This window comes from Terrapene carolina, unplaced genomic scaffold, assembly GCF_002925995.2.
Source record: "Terrapene carolina triunguis isolate 2854851 unplaced genomic scaffold, T_m_triunguis-2.0 Scaffold926, whole genome shotgun sequence".
NCBI lineage: Eukaryota > Metazoa > Chordata > Testudines > Emydidae > Terrapene > Terrapene triunguis.
In genome coordinates, this window is record NW_020665277.1 from 4,409,231 (window position 1) to 4,428,381 (window position 19,151).

General features: G+C 46.5%; 2 protein-coding genes across 3 annotated transcripts in view; both read right to left on the reverse strand.

The window, feature by feature from the left end:
* BCAS2 (BCAS2 pre-mRNA processing factor) overlaps positions 1–160 on the reverse strand; it is a 6,822-nt gene extending 6,662 nt beyond the window's left edge. Inside the window, exon 1 of the mRNA XM_026661098.2 lies at positions 38–160. Coding sequence (XP_026516883.1) covers positions 38–130 — 93 coding nt within the window. The 5' untranslated portion in view covers positions 131–160. The remainder of the gene's footprint in view (positions 1–37) is intronic.
* Positions 161–1,055: 895 nt separating this feature from the next.
* Positions 1,056–19,151, reverse strand: part of DENND2C (DENN domain containing 2C) — a 25,530-nt gene continuing 7,434 nt past the window's right edge. The window contains exons 5-18 of one of the 2 annotated variants that reach the window (XM_029913818.1): positions 17,611–17,707; positions 16,793–16,837; positions 15,105–15,292; positions 10,701–10,810; positions 10,042–10,085; positions 9,503–9,576; positions 8,470–8,610; positions 7,893–8,041; positions 7,126–7,303; positions 6,742–6,783; positions 4,379–4,484; positions 3,472–3,711; positions 3,252–3,338; positions 1,056–2,763 (exon numbers count right to left, since the gene is read on the reverse strand). In XM_029913818.1, coding sequence (XP_029769678.1) covers positions 2,732–2,763; positions 3,252–3,338; positions 3,472–3,711; positions 4,379–4,484; positions 6,742–6,783; positions 7,126–7,303; positions 7,893–8,041; positions 8,470–8,610; positions 9,503–9,576; positions 10,042–10,085; positions 10,701–10,810; positions 15,105–15,292; positions 16,793–16,837; positions 17,611–17,707 — 1,533 coding nt within the window. In that variant the 3' untranslated portion in view covers positions 1,056–2,731. Of the gene's footprint in view, positions 2,764–3,251; positions 3,339–3,471; positions 3,712–4,378; positions 4,485–6,741; positions 6,784–7,125; positions 7,304–7,892; positions 8,042–8,469; positions 8,611–9,502; positions 9,581–10,041; positions 10,112–10,700; positions 10,811–15,104; positions 15,293–16,792; positions 16,838–17,610; positions 17,708–19,151 lie in introns of both variants that reach the window. The other variant, XM_029913817.1, reaches the window with a different exon arrangement.

A 19,151-nucleotide genomic window follows, 5' to 3' on the forward strand; every position in this document is an offset into this window, starting at 1 on the left:
CGGCAGTGTACCCCAGGGGGCGGGGCCCAGCACTCACCGCCTCTCGTACGCCTGGCGCCTCGTAGCCCTGGTCGAAGTAGGGCAGCGCATCCACCGCTACCTCCCCAGCCACCAGCCCCGGGCCCGACATGGCAGCAATGACCGCGCGCTCCGCCGCGCCTGCGCGGTGGCCCCACGCCACTACCCTCGGCGCGCAGGCGCAGAGACACGCGCTCCGTCGCTGCCCAACGCGCACGCGCAACCTGCGGCGCCTCATCCCGCCACTTCCCGCGTGGCCACGCCCCTGGCACGTGGTGTCTCCTCCGAGGCCGGGAGTTGAGGAGCCGCCCTCGGGGCGGTGGGGGGGGCGTTGCTGCCCCAGTTCCCAGCCCTCCCTCAGCGAGGGGCTGCGGACAGCTGAGGGAGCCCCGCAGGCCCCACCCTGAGGGCTTTAGCCCCAGGAGGGAGCAGTGGGGAAAGGCCACATTCACATGGGTCCCTGGGTGCAGCCACCGCCATTGCTTTACCCACCCCCCCCTCACACTGGCCGGAGGCTGAGGCAGGATCACTGACAAGATGCAGGGGGCTGTAGCCTCCATTTAGAACCAGCCTCCCTGCTATAGCTCCTGCATGCTGGGCTCACCCTGGGCTCGCCCTTACCCACAAGGCCACAGTAACAAGTCAACATGGGCCCCAAAGGCAGTTGGTTTAATAGGTTTTAGGTATTGTCACATTTTGGAAGGGAACACTTAAGCTCAGATTTAATAAAAAAGGAGCTTGTCCGATAACTAGTTCTGAGCAATTAAAACTTTTGGTTTTCTTTAAAACAGAATTGGAAAAAAAAGTGAGTGAACACATCTAAAGTTTCTTGTCAAAATAAATAGCAGCCAGGCATGGGAGATGCTTGAAGCCTCTGCTTCAGCTCTGAACTCCACTACCAGGCTTTATAGGGACCTCTCCTATTCAGCCATGCACACTAACTTATCTCAAGTCCTGGCTTCTTGTGGAGGAGAAAAAGGCTCTAGCCTCCAGCCAGCTTATAAGGCAGCTGTTTTCAGATGTAGACAAACTTCTCCTGAGGAAGATCAGCTTGTTCTGTTTTTAATCCTGTATCAGGAACTGATCACTACTATGTGGCTATGTCAAACTAGTTCATGAATGCCATGTGCCAGCTCCTCCACCCAGAGCTAGTACTTTCTCAGAGCCCTTAAGTTGACGCACCAGAGAAGACTTTTCACTTCACTCTTGGAGTTACTGTATATTACACACACTCAGCATTCAGTCAGTCTGTTTCAGTTACATGTAAACATCTGTTTATGGGACAGAACTCCATCAGAAACCAGTCTCGAGCGGCAGCCAGTGGCCCACAAAGACCCAGAGAATGGTTTGATTAATTGGTTAAACATAATAGGGCAACAGCATTAATTACTTTGTATAAATAACTGGCATAAATATATAAAATAAACCCAGGCAGCTACTGTAAACTGTTCAAACCATCATGAGATTGAATTACTATCACCCACTGTATCTATTCTTCCCCCACAATGAGGAATCCACATTTCTCAACAGCAGAGAACGAAGATAGCTGTGTTTTGAGAGGGTGAAGAAAGGAAGAAATGTCATTTGTCCAACTTTTTAATTCCATGATAAAGGAACAAAGCAGCTAGAGAGAAAGTTTAGAGGAAGAAAGGATTTTAAAAACAAATCCTTTTTTAAGAAGATCTGGCTCAGCATCTGCATCCTTGAGCTACTTTCCTGTCATCTGCACCCATTCAACATTAAACAGTTGATTTTAATGCCAACATTTAAAGAATTAATAGGGCTCCCTAGGCAGAGATGCCATTTTATCACAAAAAATTGCAGTTCCGTTTTGTGGAAGTCACCCAGACCAAACTTATAGCAGTTAAGTGTATGTAATAAGGTAAAGGACAAGCATATTCCATGTGTCTGTGTGCAGGGTGCGGAGCACTGGGCAGTATGAAATCAGAATATAGGACAAATCAGCAGAAAATAAGCTGACATTTTCACTTGGTTTTCAAAAAAGTAAAGCTTTGTGATAAACAGCTAGGAAGTACAAATTACATTGAATGAGAAGCTATTTCTGAGTTCAGACCAACCAACCAAGAATATGGCTAGGTGCTATCAAAACCATACACCATGCATATGGCAGTGCACTCGAAGGAAGACGGCAAAAGGGAACTGAACAGAAGCCAGAGCAATCTTTCCAGCTCCTGAGGCAGCCCTGTGAACCCTCTGTGTGCGCCAGTATTTGCACAGCCCATTCCGTGGACCCAGCATGACCAACAGCCCTGTCTCATGATTACATTAGCTTAGTCCTTAAATGCTGAATTGGTTTTAACCAAACAAAAAAAACTTTTCCTAAAGAATGGCTCATCAGGCCAAGCAGCAAAAATATGGAGTCTGAAGCTTCACAAAGAGAAAAAGCTCCCCTTTAAAATTCCCCATCAGTGGGGATGAGGTGATTAGCGTATCCAGCATCAAGTTCTCCAGCTGCATCCATTTCCAGTTGCCTCCACAACACTCCAGTGAAACCAGGCATAGGAAGCTGATGGATTGTACTCATTTTTTGTTTCCATTTTCTCCCCGTATTTGAGCTTTCCATGGACTGAGCTGCATCTCAGTAAGTACATCTGACACAATTTGGACAAGGCGGCAGCATTTGTATGCAAAACTCCTTTGTGTCCCAGTGATGACTACATCCCTCTTCATCAGTGTTTCAGCACCCGTGTTTTCACTTCCTTTGAAGAAATTTCATTTTACTTCCTACAGAGAAAAGGACAAGACAAATTAGAATCTGAAAAGGCTCCAGAATCAGAAGTTAATTAAACAGAATGTCTTAAATTTCAAAGCCATGTAAACCGTCTTGGCCAACAGAATCACAGTTTGAGATGGAAATGACTTAAGGCTCTTTAGTTAATTCTCAGCCAATGCAGGATTGTTCCCAAATGCTTCATTCATCTGGCCCTGTTTTATGTCTTCAGGTATGGGGCTAACACCATTCATTTTAGCCAAAGATTTCTCAACATGCATGTTGAGAAGTACCAAGTGGCACTGACAGGGGATAGATTTGTAAAGAAATTAATTGCAGCTCATTTTGAGTATTCTGGGGAATTAGCAGCACCCGAGAAAAGTAAAAGACTATGCAAGGTAGAAAATGTGCTCCCCTTTTGGCCACATTCTACCTGCTCAGTGGACACCTTTATATGCAGTCTCAACAACTGACCTGGCCAACAACAAAACCAAACATTTACCCAGACTGCGAAGAATTTTGTTCATCCCGCTTGGTTCAGTCTCCGGAATGGTCTCCAAATACTCCAAGGCACGGACCTCAAACAGGCCTAGGGAAGAAAAATATCATTTAGCCACTTGAGATGCAATGTGCAAAGAAATGGAACAAGCCACACCACTGATAACAAAAAGCATAAGCTATTCGAGCCCCATCTTGCAGGCACAAACTTTTGCAGGTCTCACCTTTGACCCCACTCTTACGGAGTTCCCGATCCTGTATGAACCCTGCAAACATCTGTGTTTCCATGAACAGGTCCAGGAAATGGCGCACATTGCGGGAGGTGTGGGACTTTCGAAATGGCTCTCGCTGGAACACCCGCTCTCCTTTCTCTGTGACATTCATGTGCAAGGAATAATGTCCTACAATCTCCACAAAGAACTGTACAAAGGCCTCAGAGACCAGGGAGTTCAGAGTTACATCACCTACCAAGAGGACACAAAAATCATTATTTCACACTGCAGCAGTCTCCTGGGAGAATATCTCCTTCACTCCTCCTAAAAGCCCAGCAGAATAACAGCCATCCTTCTGGCTGAATAGGGCTAGATGGGTCACCACTATTGTGATGGGTGGTAACATATAGGAATTGCACCAGACACACAAATTGGTATCAGAACTTAATTTGAGTGATTGCTTAGTACACACCTGCTGATGAACTTGCCTGGAATGATTCACTGCTTTGCAAAACACTTTTGAGATAAGCAAGTTTAAAAGCTACTGTATAAAACTCTGATTCTGCACATAATGTGTCAGACTATACTCTGAAGTGCAGAAACTCTCTTCTCCGTTTAATGAAGAAGAGGACCCTATTGATGTGCCTTGAGTATAAGGATTACACAAACTCAAAAATACCTCCAAGAACAGGCGCTGTCTCACGTGGATCAGGCAAATCTAGGGCACTGCATTTCTCATTCTCCCTTTTTATAATCCACCCAAATAGAAAAGCTTCTCAGTGAGATCACATGGAAATAACTTGTTAGCATGTGGCCCCAGCCACTTTCCACCATTTATCTTTAATTTGCATGTTTTCTCATCTCGGCCAGAGAAAATCTTTCAGGCTTCCATATAGTGCAAACACTTTGATACAATCACCTTGTGCGTAAATCTGCTCCTGGGACAAAATTTCATTTCGTTCCTCCAAAATCTGTACAAGCGCGGCCTGGAGTTTATGAGGTAGGATCTCATCCTCGTCTGATACCTAGACAAAGAGAGATGGCTCTTATGGCACATGTATTACATCTCACATCAAGACAGACTGTCCACGTCGAACAGAGAAAGGGATGCTGGTGACATGCTAGTTTAAGTGATCATATCGGAGTTACTCTATGGAATGGTGTCCACATGAATTGACAGCATAGAATGTGTGCCTTGTGGCCACAGAAATGAAAACATGACAAGCAAATATAAACATTTAAACCAGATTCTTAAAGCAGCTAAATTCAAATTCCCATATTACAGATACTCAATACAAAACGAGACTTTCACGTCTGACACACCCAGTATGCAGATCCAAACTCTGAACATGCCCATGATAAAACACCAAACAAAATTTATTGTGGAGAAAGAGCAAATTAAAAGGTCAGTCTTGGTGAGGCACTGATCCTTTAATACCTGTGTCTATCAGACTCCATGTGCTGGCTGCAATGCAAAGTAGAACAGTGAGTCAAAGAGAGAATTCTCAATGGGGAAAAAGGCAATAAGATCATATCAGTACCATAATGGAAATGGAACTGCTTCAGCAAGGACATTTATAGTCTCTGTAGAACTTTATAAGACTAAGTCAAAGAAAAAATGGGCAATATTGTCCTGTGAACCAAGTATAACAGATCAGGAAAGTTACTTAAACCTCTCTGCCTCAGTTTCCCCTTCTTTTGGGGATAATACAGAGTTGCCTCCGGGGTGTCAAAATGCTTAGCCAAATTTGTATGGCACTAAAGTGTGAAGTGCTAGTGAAGTGATATTATTTGAAAAGGAACTATAATCAAGTGGAATATTAAATCATCCAGCATTCTAAAATTAACAAACAGCTGAGAGAATGCACTATGACCACTAGTCCCAAATAACATAATGCTTTATTTCTACCTAGGGAATTGTTACACACACGCTAAACAATACTCTAACATGTATATACAGCAACTCTCATTTGAGGATCTCAAAGCATTTTTCAAACAATAGAGAATATTTGAGACTAGCATAAAATCAAGTGAGCAGTGGTGTTTTTTCAAAAAAACCAAATCTAGGAAACGAACTGACTAGACAATAAGGATAGAAACCTTGTGGAGAACAAATGCCCAGAATAGAAGGGAGGCAGGAAAATTGTGCCCTTGGGAAACAATTAAATATCTAGGCCCTAAACGGAATAAAGCACCTCAAAATGCAACTGGCAAAATTACTGACAAGGCTTTTTAATGACTTAAAAGTGTGATGCTAAACTATGAGCAAAAAGTCCCCTGAAAACTCATGCTTGGAAAAAACATAAGAATATGTTGATATTAAGATCATGTTGTTCCCCATAACTTTCCTACTCAAGTAAAAAGTAAAGGTTATGTTAATGAATAATTTAGGATGATTCATATATACTTAATTGTAATATTCAACTATGAAGAAAATTGCTGAATGGGTTACATAAAGAAAATAAAGGGTTACATTTTGTTAGTTTAATGCTGATGTACTGTTAATGATTTATAACAGAATGGAAAACAAAAAAAAATTATGAAAGTTTGGGTAAATGTATAACTGGCTATATATAATGTTAATTGAAGGAAAGCTAATGAAACTGTAATGTGTAAAAGATATAAGAAACCAAGTGAATGAAGGCTCAAGCTGGAGAACACCAGTCCAGAAATTGAGATGACCATCATGAAGTGTAAAAGAGCTTCCTGGTACCCTGGAAATCAGTAGCTTGGGCTCCTACCTGTTCTGTCTTTTCTGTTGACTATCTGTTTTTTATACATATATATGATAAAAAATTAGAACTGACAATATTGTGTTTGAAAATTTATAAAGGGAAAAACTGATTAAGCCTAAATTGAGTGGACTCGTGCCTCAGTTTCCAACCAACCATCTCATTCCACATCAGAATCTGAGCTGCCTTACCTTGAACGGAAGGCCAGAGTGAGGTCAAAGCAACACGGAAGACTAGTGTTCTTACTCCACATAGAGAAAGCACTTACAGATATTTGGGCCAGTCCTAAGCATAAGCCAAATAAGTAGTACCTTGATTGAGGGTCATGTATGCCATGCAAACTCTGGAACTTGCAGGCCAGTACCATCTCCCTCTAACAGAGAATCAGAAGGAAGGCACCACTTTGTCCTATCCTTGGAGCCCTGCAGATCTAGGTCTGTTTGGGCTGGTACTTGGTTGGGTTTCTTGCACATATTTATCCTGTGATGCCCTATGGAGTGACCCTTTGCCCTACATGCTGGGCAGCCATCAGAAAGGTTATTTCACTCACCTGTTGCAGAAAGCTGTCAGCACAAAGATCAACAATCAGTACCTAGGGAAAGAGGAGCAGACACATTAACCATTATTATGCCTAGCTGAACTATGCAGCTATAGAGAGAAAAGCACCAGTCACAGCACCACGCAAGCCACACATTTTACACAAACGTATCCAGCCTTTCAAATCAGTGAAAATTAAGGAATTTAGAAAATAAAAGCCTGTGGAACATCGATAAGTGGCTAGCAAGTCACCGACAGATTCTGTGTGCATCATATTAGGGAGAATTTAGTATGTTTGCAAAATAAAACAATCCACAGAATTCCTCCCACATGGTTGGCAGGCCAGCAGCATCTGAACTACCCCTTGCATTTCCTCTGTAACATCCCCAAGTCTCACCTCTTCTATGGGCAGGTCCTGCAGCTGCGGTAAGGAGCAAGAAAGAATGCCAATAAGGAATGGGGTTGGAGAGCAGACAATATCGATCATGGATGCTGGTAGAACAGGAATGTAGGTGTGTTGCCAGGTGAAGGGGTAAAGTGTTGCTACCACAGCATGGCCACATTTAGACAAGGTGCTAGAGGGAGAGAAAAACCACCTAATGAATTGTCAGCACATTAAATGGTCAGATCCCAGCTACAGAGTTAAGTGGCAAGTGCCCAGTCCTCAGGGAAAACGTAATTCATTCACACCAGAACTGAGAAGGAGCCTAAGGTCTCCATTTACACTGTCACTTAGTCACACCCTGATCTTCAAAGGGAGCTGGGAACAGCAGCAGCACACAGCTGACAAAGTCAGTCTTGTTAGGTCACATGCTAAATGCTCCCTTGTCTCCTTTTGAAGTGCACCATTCAGACTCCGCTTCTGATCTAGCTTTTAACAGGTTTGCAGTTAAAACTCAGGTTAAATTTTCACATGCAGAATTAAAACAGTCTTGACTGACTGTCCATGGGGCCCAGGGCAGCCTGAAGATCCTACATCCACATGCCTAGAGCCTTGGGCAACTTGTGCACTCTTAAGCTCTTAGCACACACAGGACCCCAGGAAGCTCTTAAAAGGCAATTGTTTCAAAGAAATATAAAACATTAATTTGTTCAGGAAAAAGGGCACAGAAGCAGAAGGAAACATTGAACTTCGTAAAGCAAGATGTGTGACTCATTTCTCACCTCAGATTGTCCGCAACAAAGATCACCCTCCTTTCCAGCAGGAGAGAGGCACACACCTGGATCAGGTGGCAGACGCTAAGGCACTTAAACAAGCGCTCGAAATCCACGTGTTCCAGCCGGGAATCCAACGGACGGCAGAGTTCAATTAACTGAAAACAGAGCAGAGATGCAAGGAGTCACAGAGATGCACAGCGAGACTGCAATGTAGAGACAGACCTGGGAATTTGGAAATGTGTCTGAAAACGAAACAATGGATGCTCTACAAAAAGTGGGATGCAAAGCTCACAAGTGTCATATGCTCCGTCTCACCCTTGGAGAGTGGTGCAAGGTACTGAGCTCTCCCCTTCTCTATAAAAGTCTCAAGAGTCATTTCTATTGTAGTTTAACATTCTTGGCAGCATAGGTGTCTCCAGTGACTTGTGTGGAGATTAAGAAACAATCCTCACTTTGAGAAATCTACAGCCAGCACTGCACAACACAACAGCAAACTGGTCAAGCATCACTATACCAGGCACACACGGTCACCTTATACAGACAGCAACCCAGATCTGCAGCCAAGTCCTGGTTTCACAGTTACCTCATTTCCTGCTCCTGGCAGGAAGCTCTTCACAGTGATTGTGCGTCCGGGAGCAGGAAAAGGGGCCTCCATGACACTGCGCATGAATGGGTACACCAAGGCTGGGGACATCTCTCGCCTCTTCTCTACCTCATCCAGAATCTGCAGGAAAACAACCTCTGGTGAGGACTAGGGGTGAAATATATCCCTAGATGCATGACCACAAACTGCAGCTCCAATAATCAGGGCTCTAATCCAGATTTACACCTTGACTCGCACCTTGGGGAGGGCTCCTGCACAGATGTGTCACATAGGGACACCAAAAGGCAAATAGAGAGTGGACAATGTTAAAAATCAGCTGGTGATACCATGAATGGAAGCAAGGAACGGGCTCTGTGGGCCCCAGCGTGGTCAATAAATCTCATTACATTGCTGAGAACTCCCATCATAGGAGGGACATGCCCACTTCAGGAATAAAACTACTGTTGGAATTTAATGGGCTGATTTCCAGCAGTGTCAAGTACCTTCAGCTCCCACTGACTTCAGTTTTGAGACATCCCTTTTACCCCTCTTCAGAATCTCTTCAGAATATCAGATTCCTCCCAGACAAGCATATAGTGGTCACAGATATTTAGTTACAGAGCTGTGAAACCAGTCAGAATAGAATCACTGACATGGCGGCTAACTGATATTTGCACACCCCATGGGCATGTAAGTAGGAATGAGGAGATGACATGAAGAGAAGAGACACTAAGGCTTGGCATTAGGAACCTTTTCCTGAGATTGAAGTGGATTTGGCTGTGGAATGGTCTCCCAAGTGCTAGAGTCATTTAAACTGGGCTAGACAAAGCACTCGATAACATGCAGCAGGGAACCAACCTGCCCTGGGTCAAGGTTACTATTGTCAGATGCACAAGGCTATTCGAGGCTGTACTGCAGCAGCTCAGCTGTTTCCTGGAGCTCTCAAACAGTCAGAAAGGCATTTTGAGAGGCACCAGTCTGACTCCGATGCGACAGGTTTTAGCGCGTGGCGTGGGGTAGGCTGCTCACTCACCTTGGAGAAGAGGTTGAAGCAGCCCAGGCGGCTCACCATGCAGTACACCTCTGGGAGCCGCTTCCCTTTCCCTTCTGGCTACAAGGCAAGGGGAATGCAGAGAGTTACACCTGGAGCAGAGCAAGGGAAGCAAGGCAGCGAATGCCCATGCCAGCGCTTGAGTGATATTCAGCCCATGTGACTGGATTTCACACCGAGTGCTTTTCGCTACAAATCCCTCTGCACTCAATTAGAAACGCAAAGGGAATAAGGAGTCCCAAGAACTGTCTCTTGCGCGCACACACACACACACACACACACACTTCATTCTAGGCATTGTGTGCCATGGGGTATGGACAACACCACACACCTTCCCTCTGCACTGCTGCTCTACCCTCTGTCAGAGGGCTGGTAACCCCAGAACCGGCATTAAGAGCAATGCAGCTCACACCTAGCCAACAAACTGCTGCTGATCTAGGTCCTAGCTGGACCGCAAAACCCTCCACCTCCATCAGTGTGGACTCTCTCTATGGCAGCATGTCTCACAAACAGCGGCTTACCAAGAGCTTCTTGCAGTAACCGAACCAGCGGCTGCCATCCTCGCCTGTCAGCACGAAGGAAAAGGTTTCACTGGGGAGCCCAAGAACAGTCAGAGTCAGACTCACCATGCAATTCACTGACGGTGGAGGAGGGGGACTCACAGGGGAGCAGGTCAGTCGGGGGCTGACGTAATGTGGAACAAGTGCAACACCCCACACCCCATCTGCAGCCCTTTGATCTCAATGTGGGAGACCTAGAGAGCTGCTCCCTGGCTTCGGATTCCTTCCCTCCCACACATAGGGGGACAGGATGCCTGTAGGCTGCAGAAGATTCCTCATCAGGATGCTGTCTCCAAGCTCCTCCACTCTGCCGAGCACTAATAGCAGCAGCCAACGCGGGCAGGAACTAACCCCGAGACAGTGCTGCAGACTCTGCATGGGGTGGAGGGGACCACCCCTGCACCTCATCCTCCCCTAACACTCTAGATTATGGGATCAAAACCTCCAGCAAGTTCTCCTTCCCTTGGCCTCTCTCCCATTTCATCCTGATTCAGCTACAGCCACCTGGGCTTTGCCAGAGTGGCTGGCAGATGCCTACGCACCCAGCACTGGCACCACGTCTCTCAGTTACTTCAGTGGGAACCCAGAAACCAGTATCTATTCACAACACAAGCCTTTACCTTTTGAGCTCTGATGTTGGAAGCCAGGCTTTGGGATCTGGAAAGCAGAACTTGGGGATGACCTTTAGCCTCTCCTCGGTATCCTTTGACTGCCTGAAGGGGTGCTCGGGCTGGGAAAGGTAACACATGGCTGTTATACAGGGCAGCTCTCCCAGGATCACAGAGAACAATGGCGGCAGCATTCACTGTACTAGGCATAGTCTCCACCCTGCAGCAGGGGCTTGTGTGCATCAACCCCCAAAAGCCTGATGTAGGGACTGCAGGAGAATATACTCTGGCTACACCAAATTCCCAGCTTCCTCGTATACTGCTCCACGCAGCTCAAAGCACAGAGCCCCGGTTCAGCCTTGACAACAGATTCAGCCCAGGTCTCTTACTGGTCTGGTACATACTTCTGTATCATTGAACAGTGCTGATGCTCAGCTCCCCAAAGAGAAAAGCTAATTCCTGGTCCCACGTTTCCAACAGAACAGACTTTTTGCTACATCCTGTGCCTAATAGGTTTAGCTGAGGATATAGCTTAGCCGCATTTCCCAGCTTATAATGTAATAAAGCTGGGAGAGCTCCCCCTAGTGATCACTGCAGGGTGAGACTGTCCCATTCAGTCCTCTTGAGAGGAGATGCCATGATACTAACCCGAACAGAAATACCTTCTCAAGGTTACACTTGTGTGTCTGTAATAGGCTGAGATCCCAGCTTGCACAGTAAGGAGAGTACATCCCTTCTATGGTCTGTTACAAAGGGAGGGAAGGGAGCAAGGTTTCGGGCATCATTAAGAGATGAGAAGGGCACAAATTCTTTGACATCAGGTACTGCAGTTACCTCCACTCAGCCAGAGTCAAAGTCTCTCAGAGAGAACAGGAGCACCTCCACCTTCAGAACTGCTCAGGAAGGACAGAGTGGGATTCATTTAGTGCTTCCCTGTGGGACCACTGACTCAGCTGCATTTAGAGTAAGGGATTCAACCATTTATGGGAAACAGACAGAAAACCATATGGTCTTTTCCAAGGAATGCAAGTCATATTTGGGAGTCACGCTTTCAATCACTACACAGTTCAATGGGAACTTCAACATCACTTCAAGTGTCACAAGATGAGACAGGTTAGAAAGGTAGCATGGCTGGTCTCCAAAAGATGCCCATTGCACAGGAGTTCTGCTGGCCCCAGACAGCCCATGGAAGAGGGGGACAGGCAGATTACTTGGGAGCAATGCTATTTTGAGAGTCAAGACTCATCTGTAATCACAGCACCCAAGGTATAATCAGTGCTCCCTAATTACTGGTATGATATTTCCTCATGAATCCCAGCATGAAAGACCCTCCTGTGTAATTCTGGTTACATTCAACAAAATATTCTAAATCAGGCAAAGAGTAAACAGACATTGAGAAAATCATTAGTTTTGTCAGTATCATTATAAAACCAGGCCAACAGCCATGTGGTGCAGACTGGAATTGATCCACTGAGGAGGTGCAGTAGGGAAGGAAGATGCTCTGCCCCTCCCCAAAGGCTCTGATGGTCACAGGGAGGAAGAACTCACTCAAACCACATTTTCACTGCCTTTCAATATTGGGAGTTTATCAGCTCCGCTCATTTTCATCCTGTTGAACAGACTGATCTCTGGGACTGGCAGTGTTCCTTTCCGTGTTTTGTGAGTCACCGAGTCCATTTAACCATAATCCTCTCAACAGCATGTCAAACACTTGGAGCTCTGGACACAGTAGGTTCCCTTGCAGCCCCCGTTACCCTCCCATAATGGTGAAATGACTGCACCCCCTACAGAAAGGGCACACTAATTCCCAACAATAACTTTTTTCTTTTTGCAAGAACCAGGGAGACTTCTTTTCTGGAAACTTTGAAAATCCACAGTATCTTGTGGTGCACTGCTGAGGCAGCCCACAGGAGAGGAGAGGAAATGCAACTGTAGAGCCAAAGCTGGACTGACCTCATCCTGGCTGCAGTTGATACACAGACAAGGAGGGATGTGTTGACTCATGCCGCATAGGAAACAGTGACTAGATTCCATGGGGTTTCATTCTTTTTCCCCCAAATATCAAGATGAAAAGCCGCATAAAGCAAACTGAACAAAACCGAGACCAACTATGCCAGCTACAGAGCCATAAGCAAACTCATTGACTACAGCAAGGCTTTCATTCTGCATGTTCAGACCCAAATGCATAGCAAAGGGCAGCCTCAGAGATCCCTCACACTAGCCCTGGTGTGACCAGAACTGCAAGGAGTGAGAAGGGTGATAAATGTGAGATCTATAGGGAGGTGAATTGTAGTTTGCTCCACGGTCCTACACTGAATGGAGTTTTCAGATGTTATTGTCTGCCTAGGCTTTGAGAAGGTCCCTGTCACTGGTATCTGAGCACCTTCCACAAGAAGTAAAAACAAATAATCTCTTCCAGCCCTGCCATCATGGAGTGGGGAGAACAGTTCTCATTTCATAAAAGGGCTCAGCAGCATCCTTTTCAGTTCAAATGACTTCAGAGGAAACCCAAACCCCTCCTGGGCTTGATTCTCTGAGCACTAAGCAATTGCAAGAGAAAAGAGTATTACCATGTGCTTCTACTCCCTGCCAATCCCACCCACAATACCAGATTCTAGGGGTGATTGTCCCACTAACACTAGGTTCTTCGTGGGTTTCTGACACATCCAGGACACTGGATCGGTATCAGAGCACTCTGTGGAAATGCGTCTCAAGCCCCATGTGCTGGGAAGTGGAATACAGCCTGCCACAACACAAACCCAGCTGTATCCATATTACAAAAGGAACTTGGTAAATTACTGTTTCTAGTGCAGCAGAGGACAGGCCCAAGTTAACTGCTGCCTGGGCACTTTAGGGCTCTGCACAGCAGCTTTACCCCTTCTCATGTGAAAGCCAGAACAGGTTTAATAACTGCTCCAAGTGACACACGGTCTAACTACATGCTGGACCCTGCTGTTCTCCTGGCTCTAGCACCACACTCAAAAGGAGGAAAGGAACGGCTGCCTGCATGTACAGGATTTAAAGCAGCAAGGTTAACAACTGGAGTAAAACTGTCTCTTCGGACCAGCATTTAGATCACTTTCTACCAGCACCCTTCAGGAGACCAGAGAGAAGAGAAAAAACTCCTCACCTTCTGAGAGGCTCCAGAGCAAACAACGGGTTCAAACACTGCAGGCTCAGTAAGAATCAAGGATTGGTCGTGCCACTCCCTCTTTGTGCGTAGCAGGGCAAGTGTCACAGGAGAGGACATTTTCCCCATGAAAATCTTGAAGTAATATGCATTTTAGTATGGCCAAATGTCAAGTCATACCTCTGGGAACAAAGAAGGCAGGCCATACTTACAGACTGGGGGACTCTCTCCTGGGAACCAGCACAGGCTGGCTGCGCATTGTGAAAAGGACTTGGGGGTTATGGTGAATAATCAGCTGAACATGAGCTCTCAGTGCGACACCATGGCCAAAAGGGCTAATAGGATTCTTGGATGTAAAAAAAACCAGGAAAATCTTGAATAGAAGTCTAGAGAGGTTATTTTACCTCTGTATTTGGCACTGGTGTGACCGCTGCTGGAATATTGTGTCCAGTTCTGGTGCCCACAGCTCAAGGAGGATGCTGATCAATTGGAGAAGGTTCGGAGAAGAGCCAGGAGAATAATTAAAAGATTGGAAAGTATGCCGTATAATGAAAGAGTCAAGGACCTCAACCTACTTAGCTTAAAGAGCTTACATGACTTGTTCAGTCTGCAAGTATCTACCCGGGTAACAAATTCAATAATAGAGGGCTAACAGACAAAGGTATAACAAGAACCAATGGCCTCAATTTGAAGCTAGACAAATTCAGACTTGAAATTAGGTGCAAAATTTTAACAATGAGAGTAATTAACCATTGGAACAATTTACCAAGGACTGTGGTAGTGGATTCTCATCTCTGGAATTTTTAAATTAAAATTGGATTTTTTTATTTTTTTAAAGAGATGTGCTGTAGTTCAAACAGGAGTTAATTCAGGGAAGGCCTGGGGCCTGTGCTACACAGGAGGTCAGACCAGATGATCACAATGGTCCCTTTCTGGTCATATAAATGATGAAGAAATTCGCCCTTTCCAGGAGAAGTGTATCTATCTATGGTCCCGTTAATATAGTGCCCCAAGCATCCCACAGTCTTTACTGTGTTTTCCTCCTAACACCCCTGTGAGGTCGGGAAGTGCTGTCACCGGGGCAATGAGAGACAGAGGATGGGTGACCTACTCAGAGTGTCTGTGGCAGAGCCAGAAGTTGAACCCAGGTGGTTAGAACCCTAACTACTGGACATCCTGGCTCTGCTCATCTGCACAGAGCCAGGGAGGAGGGAAATGCTGGGAGGGAAAAATAATTCAGCAGATAAAGTGAAGCTGATGGGACTGGGCATCTGCGCGGCACCCACCTTGCTGGGGAACTGCTGTATGACCTGTGGGGTGTACGTCGTCTCCGACTGCTTCTTCTGCAGGGACACCACCACAAAAAGCTCGAACAGCTGCTGCTCCTGGAATTCAATCAGATCCCGCTCCAGGGTCTGATAGTGCGGGTTCCTCTTGGAGGTCAACTGTACTTGCAGCAGGCGTTTGTGGTGACCTGAGAGATAAGGACCAATTCAGTGACAGGAGGCTGGGGCTGTAACAGTGATCATCTGAGGCTCTCAAAGTGTTTAAACAAGGGGAAGTCTCATTATTGGCATTTCACAAGTGAAGAGGTGAAGGGACTTGCCCAAGGTCACACGGCAGGTGAGTGGCAGAGCTGGAATGGACGTCAGGTGCCAACACTGAGCCTAGTGCCTCTTTCCCAGAGCAGGACACCCCAGCTCAGCTCCCACAAGCACAAAGCACTCAGAGACACGCAGTAATGTCCCCAGCCCCTTTGCCTGGTGGATTTTATCAGCAGCTCAACACCTTCAACTCCCCTATAGGCTGGCTTTTTGTCACGTCCCAGAGACTCCCCCCTAACCTCTAGCAGCACGGAGGAACTCATGTGTCTGAGTGCTAACAAGGCTGCTGATGGGGAAGACGGTGAGAGGGGCCTCGTTCTGTCAATGGGGCGTGTGTGTGGGTGGGTGGGGGGGTAATCTCCATAATGCTGCCACACTTCAGGCAATTACAGCATAAGAGTGGCAACTTCAGCAGCAAGGGAATTCAAAACGGAGGCAGAATCCATCGCCTCCCCTCCACCCCATCCAGCCTGTCCCGCGCAGCATCACAGACTCTCCCTACAAGACACATGGGAAACGCTGGCATAGCCAGGGGGCTGCAAAGGGTCTGTGACACATGCTCTGTGGGTTTGTACTATCCGGCCAGACTCACTCGGTGACTCATTTGCTCTATTTTAAGACAGCCTACCACCTCCCCCCCACAACACAGAGGGATGGAGTTTTGCCATCAGCCCCAAATTATGGGCTTTTGTACGTCATCTACAGGAAGGAAACATTTAAAGCAATCCAACTGGTTCCTTGTCACTATCACATTAACAGGCATGCTAGACAGATTCATCTGTAGTAAGTTCAGGGCTGCAGGCAAATTTTTTACTATTTAATTTCCCAACTCTGGGAAGTGGAAGCTCAGATCCCTTCTGTGCCAACTAGAGCAGATTAGTCAGCACTGAACGCCTAGATCTGAGCCTGTAGTTCTGGTTGTCCCGCCAGTGTTTACATGAAGCCAAGGAACCAAACTATCTACTTCTCGCTGACTCCCTTCCATGCAGGGCATTTCACAGCATGGCAAACGTGAACGGAGAAAAGGGGTATGGTGCTCAGTTCTGAGCACCAGAGACGATCCACGGGGGTGAGTTACTCCAAGACACGCATTTTACTTAGAGGAGGGAGTGACCCCAGGGTGACTGGCAGCGGAGTGACACAGCCCAAGAGGCTGAGAGACCTAGCACATGGGGCTCGACATGCAGATTCAGTCCCCTCCAGATCCTTTCATCTCACTGTCACAAGAGGCTGGCTTGACACAAGAGTAGCAGCTTCCTACATTATCTACAGGAGGCACAAAAACCTCAGGAGTGGCTAATCCCATATAGCCCTGCCAGCATTAATTATGCTATGGCAATAGGACCAGCCCCAGTGACTCACTCACTCACTTTTCGGCAGATTCTCCGTCTCACTTTCATTCCCGCTGGTTTCACCTGAAACAAGAAACAAGGCTTCCATAAAAATCGTAGTTGCCATGGTAACGGGGGGGGGACACCCATGGCTGCAGAAGGGGCCGCATCCGAGACCTCCCTTAAGTCTACACCATGTAGGGCTGCTCGTTAGCCATCTTGTTCATTACAGAAGTCTCAGCAAAAGCAGCCCTTCGCTAGTAATAGAAATCCCAAAGAACATCAGAGATGAAGTCAGATCCACCACTTCCAGGGAGATATTGACCAGGAATGGAGATTCCGAGTAGGTATTTAAGCCCTCTAGGTGAGTTAGCAACACTCTGGGGCTGGAAACGGTTTGTATTCTTTATTTAAAGTTGTTAGGAAACCAAAGCAGCTTTGGAACCCAAGTCTCTCTCCCCAGAGGGCCACCTGAAAGCAGCATGAGAGAGCAACAGATGACCTCATGACAAATAGCTTTAACACCTCAGCATGGAGCTACCCCAGCGCTGAAGACTCAGACACAGAAAGGGATCTTCCCTATGGAACACTATCAAACTTGGATTAAAGAGATGTACAGGGCTTGATTTGCAGAGGTGCTGAACACCCAACAACTCTCACCGGAGTCAGTGCAAGATGCAGGAGCTCAGCACCTGTGAAAAAATCAAACCGCTGTGGTAAAGTTTGCTCATTCTCTGATGCAGTATGAAGCCCCCATTGTGCTGACAGGACTGTGGCGTGTTGTGAATTAGACATGTCCATTGTCATGTCACAAGTGTGCTATGTAATGAAGAGAATGGTGCAGGTCGTCTCCAGACCTTTTGCTGGTGGAGCTTCTTTCCCTGTATAAGCGAGTAACTTCACTTTCTTCTTCCCACGTTTAGACTCAAAGATCTCCTGTATTTTTAACACAAGCTGGAATCCAAAGAGAAAGCAATCGTTAATACAGGCCATATGCACATGAGAGGAGGTGGCAAGTGGCAGCGAGGCTGCAAAGCACATAGAAGACCTTCAGCAGATGCAACCACATTCAGGAAAGGCTTTGCAGAACCCTTGCTAAAGAGATATGGTCACAATGCTGTTAACACAACTCCCTGGATACTGGGCATTCTACAGGTCTAACAGGACTGGGAATAATTACTATAAGAGTCAGTTAGAGACATACAGAGCACCATGGAGAAGGAAGGAAACAAGCAGCACTTGTGCTCTAGCAGCAGACTACTTGCTTTATATTTGGCTTATCAAGCAGGCTGCACAGGCAGCAGGGACTAGGCTACAGGGAGGTCTGAGGCTATGAACAAGACAAACCAACCATAAAGGAACTTGCAGTAGCATCCTATAGGATTTGCCTCCAGAAAGCCTTCTGCAAAGGATCCAGAACTCTGTGCAACTGCAGGTACCCCAATCCTTTCTGAGCCCAGCCAGAGCTCCTCAACGTAGCTTGGCCTAGTTTCCTTGGATTGTACAGAATGCACTGACAATTTGAGACCCCAGTATGTTTTCTAAAGCACAGAGTCCTCTACTTTCTGTGTGTGTAACACCACAACAGACACGGGAACTGCCCCAAGACATTTCCTTAGCTGAACGGTTCTAAAAACCCAAGCATTTGTATTTTCTATACAGACGCCCCACGGGTTACACAAACCCGACTTACACAAATCCGCACTTACGGAAAAAGTTCCGTAAGCTAGAACTAGGAGGGTGTGTTTGTTTTGGGGTTTTTTGGGGGGCATAATTGTCAGGTATAGGTTTCCAACTTATGCAAAATTCAAGTTACGCAAGGCGTTCCGGAACAGAATGCTTGCGCAAGTCAGGGAACGTCTGTACTCTAGCATGCCCAGAGGGGACAGAATGCTGTGTCTGCCTCACAGGGGCCCGGGTGGGCCCAGTCTACAGGAAGAAGAAACTTGAACATTACCACTGCCGTACGTGGGCTAAGCAAAGAAGAGAGAAAGGCACCAGCATTCTAACATGCAGGGCAGAAGCGGCTGGATTTCTGTTGATTCGATTGGTTTTTAAAGCCTTTGCTAATACCAAACCTGCAAGGATTTCTGAAATGGGCACCACTGGCGCTGAAGGTGTTAAAAGGCATCTCCACTGCCATCCTAAGGCACTGTGTGCCCCAAGACGCAGGCAGGACGGGAGGGAGCTCCTTGTTGCTACGCGTTGGAGCCTGCTGGTATTTCTGATTCAGGAGTGGGGTGATTTATTTTTTTAAACACAGTGGGGAGGTCAAGTTCTCTCTTGCCCCAGTGTTAAGAATCCATACATGCTCCCAGCAAAGGTAGTAGGGTGGGGCCCACTTATTTCCACACACACACACACACACACACACACACACACACACACACACACACAC